This window comes from Hyposmocoma kahamanoa, unplaced genomic scaffold, assembly GCF_003589595.1.
Source record: "Hyposmocoma kahamanoa isolate Upper Pololo Valley unplaced genomic scaffold, ASM358959v1 182, whole genome shotgun sequence".
Classification (NCBI taxonomy): Eukaryota; Metazoa; Arthropoda; class Insecta; order Lepidoptera; family Cosmopterigidae; genus Hyposmocoma; species Hyposmocoma kahamanoa.
In genome coordinates, this window is record NW_020653713.1 from 4,371,444 (window position 1) to 4,374,381 (window position 2,938).

The window sequence follows — 2,938 nt, forward strand, 5'->3', positions numbered from 1 at the left end:
ATATCATAAACTCTCTATAATGTGTTCAAAAACCGCAAATTACGACCAGCATAAAGGTAAACTGTTTTGTTCGAACAAAGTTCTTACCTTTGAAAATATTATTATTGCTTCATAATAACATCGAATTCGATTTTATTATCGAACATCTCTGAAAAACAAAACAATTTGATTCGACTTCAATTCTAATGTCAGTCGAGATGAAGTTTTATTCGAAATGAAATGTCAATAGCAAACAATTTTGACAACTGTCACGCGTTACTTGATATCGAACGATATGATAGTTGTGGCCGACTCTAGTTTGTCTATGAATTAAAAAAGCTACGATTTCGTGACATGCGTGACAAATGAGTTTTTTGCATTATTTTACTAATAATTACTGCTAAAAGCTCTGATCAATGCCGCAATGCCGGTCGTAACATACAGTTCCTGAACACATCATAGAGAGCTTATAATACGTATATAGATAAAGCGGGTATTTTAATGGCTTTCATTATGTAACAGCCACATAAACTACCTACTATAAATATTCAAGTATTTTTGTGTAATTATAAATAATACTTCACGACACAGTATTCGAACATTAAATGATATTCCACGATAACAAATCCAATACTTAAATATTAAAAATTGCCACAGAAATAGTAGTGAATACTAGTCCGAGAATGACCGTTGACATCCACAATTTTTTTAAAGACTCTCATAGCCCTGCGCTTTGAAAACTCTGCGTTGCGGGTGCCATGGACAAACCCACAAGAGAAATAAATGTAGACCATACACATATTTCTCCCGGCCTGGGAATAGAAATCAGGACCTCTGCGTGGCAGTCCAGCATGGTAACCATTCGGCCACAGAGGCAGTTAGGCAACTTATGTCTCAGGGTGACGGGCGCAGTGACAGTGCCCCTCAGGTCTTTGCGATTTAAAGCTCTGAGTGGCACTGCCATTGTTATAGACAGGCATGTAGCTTACTATCCAGTGCACGACTTGTTCGTCCCATCACTTGATATTATAAAAAAAACACAAGAAACAAGTAGTTGTTTCTAATCACATGGCATTCTTTAACATAGGTTCACATAAGAGTGTGACATACAATAATGATTACAAGCTATTGTGAGAAAGCGGAACCCGTACTAAGATACCCCGTGTTACAGTACTCCGATTCCCCATACCCGGACATGACTCATAAATATATGAAATAGGTAAATTGTATACAATATATAATATACACAAACCTCTAAATAGTTTTTCTGGGCTTCTGCGTGGCAGACCAGCACGGCAACCGTTCGGTAACGGAGGCAGTTAAATTAACTTATTTAAGAACGAACTTAGTCCCTATTCTAATTCGCAGTTGAAATCCACACGACAGATTAAAGGCATTCGTGGAAAGTTTTCAAAGCACTGCTCTTAAAACCTCCATTTGTTCACAGGCTCTGTATGGCGGCGCGCTCTACAGCAGTGCCTTATACAACAGCGCACTGTCTCCATGCGGATGTCCTCCTCAAAGGACCCCGTCGCCACCCCCACCAGACGTCAAACGCCCGGTCGCCTACGTCCTGATGAAGAGTGATGAGGAACCACCCCAACATGTCATATGAAGGCCGGTGGCGCTCCCGGCGAGAGTCTGGTCGCACTGGGAGCAGCCTTCCACGTCTGTCCAGGAGGATAGGGCCAGCTCGCCCGATAGCGTCTAAGACTGAGTAGGAATCTGCAAACTGGGTTTAGTGACAAAGTGCCCGAAAGTGAAAATACGAATATAATGTTTCGCGATGTGACTAAGTTAATAAGGTGATGAAGTAAGACAACTGTTGATTTAGACAATGGTGCTTTCATAGGTGACGCTTCCACTATAATTCACGAAAAAGTGATGTTCCGTTCCTTTATTAATGTAACACGTTACATTAATCCCTATTAAACAGTGCAATGTTACAAAAATACTTTATGATCGTGCAATGTATAGTTAAATCGAGTAACTCTCGTTTGAATAGTTAACATATCATAGCCTATAGGGTAACTTGTAAATCTAAGTGTTAGTTAGAATGTTATATGTCAATTGTAAAAATGTCATTTAGTAACATTTCGTAGATGCAGTGTTGATATTTTTTGCTGTTGGAACAAAAATTGTATTAAACCTCATTTATTGGGTATTGTGACCGTTAAATTCATCTTTGTCTAGACAATTAGCTACCATAAGATTAAGTTATCTCTCAACTGGTAGAAAATATTAACACTATCATCATTTCTACAAACATCTAATCATCGGTATAGGATAAAAATTTCGTCAATTTTCTTGCGCACACGCGTTTCTAATCTGGGACAAATTTATGAGCTCTACATAATCTTGCCTTGAAAATAAGTCAGTATTCAGCTGCGCTCGCACAAATGCCTCTTAATGCAGCGCACGACCTTTTAAATCAAATTAGGTTTAGAATAAAATTGACATCAGTCTCGATATTTTTTCTCTACATATCAAATCTATTATTATTGTAAAATTGTAAATATTATTAAATAAATTGTATACTTAATAATTACATCTTAATTTGTTATTATCTAAGAAGGTTGAAAACTATACAGGCTGTTATAAATGTTATACTGGATACGAATTTTTAAGGGATGTGACCTACCGATCTACTGGAACATCTTTGGAAAGCTTTTAACAAAAATAATTTTAAATTTCCACTCAAAGCATCAAAACCAATCTAAGCTTGTATAAACAGTACTTTTAAACAAACATTTTTTATAAAGTAACAAAATAAATATAGTTTCACTGCGCTCGGCCAATCATTAATATATAAGGCATTACAAACTGTATAGAGCCATATTGTCCATTTACTAATATGCAGTAAATGAAAAAAAACTAAACTAGAAATATTGTTTTAACCCCACTAGTCAAATCTGCGCGCAAAACGCTTTTTACATATACTAGTGTGGAAAAGGTTTTT

The 2,938-nt window shown here is 36.6% G+C and overlaps 1 protein-coding gene across 1 annotated transcript in view; it reads left to right on the forward strand.

Moving 5' to 3' along the window:
• LOC113226141 (transcription factor Sox-11-like) overlaps positions 1-2,191 on the forward strand; it is a 28,954-nt gene extending 26,763 nt beyond the window's left edge. Inside the window, exon 2 of the mRNA XM_026458669.1 lies at positions 1,427-2,191. Within this exon, the coding sequence (XP_026314454.1) occupies positions 1,427-1,556 (130 nt within the window). The 3' untranslated portion in view covers positions 1,557-2,191. The remainder of the gene's footprint in view (positions 1-1,426) is intronic.
• The last annotated feature ends 747 nt before the right edge of the window (positions 2,192-2,938 follow it).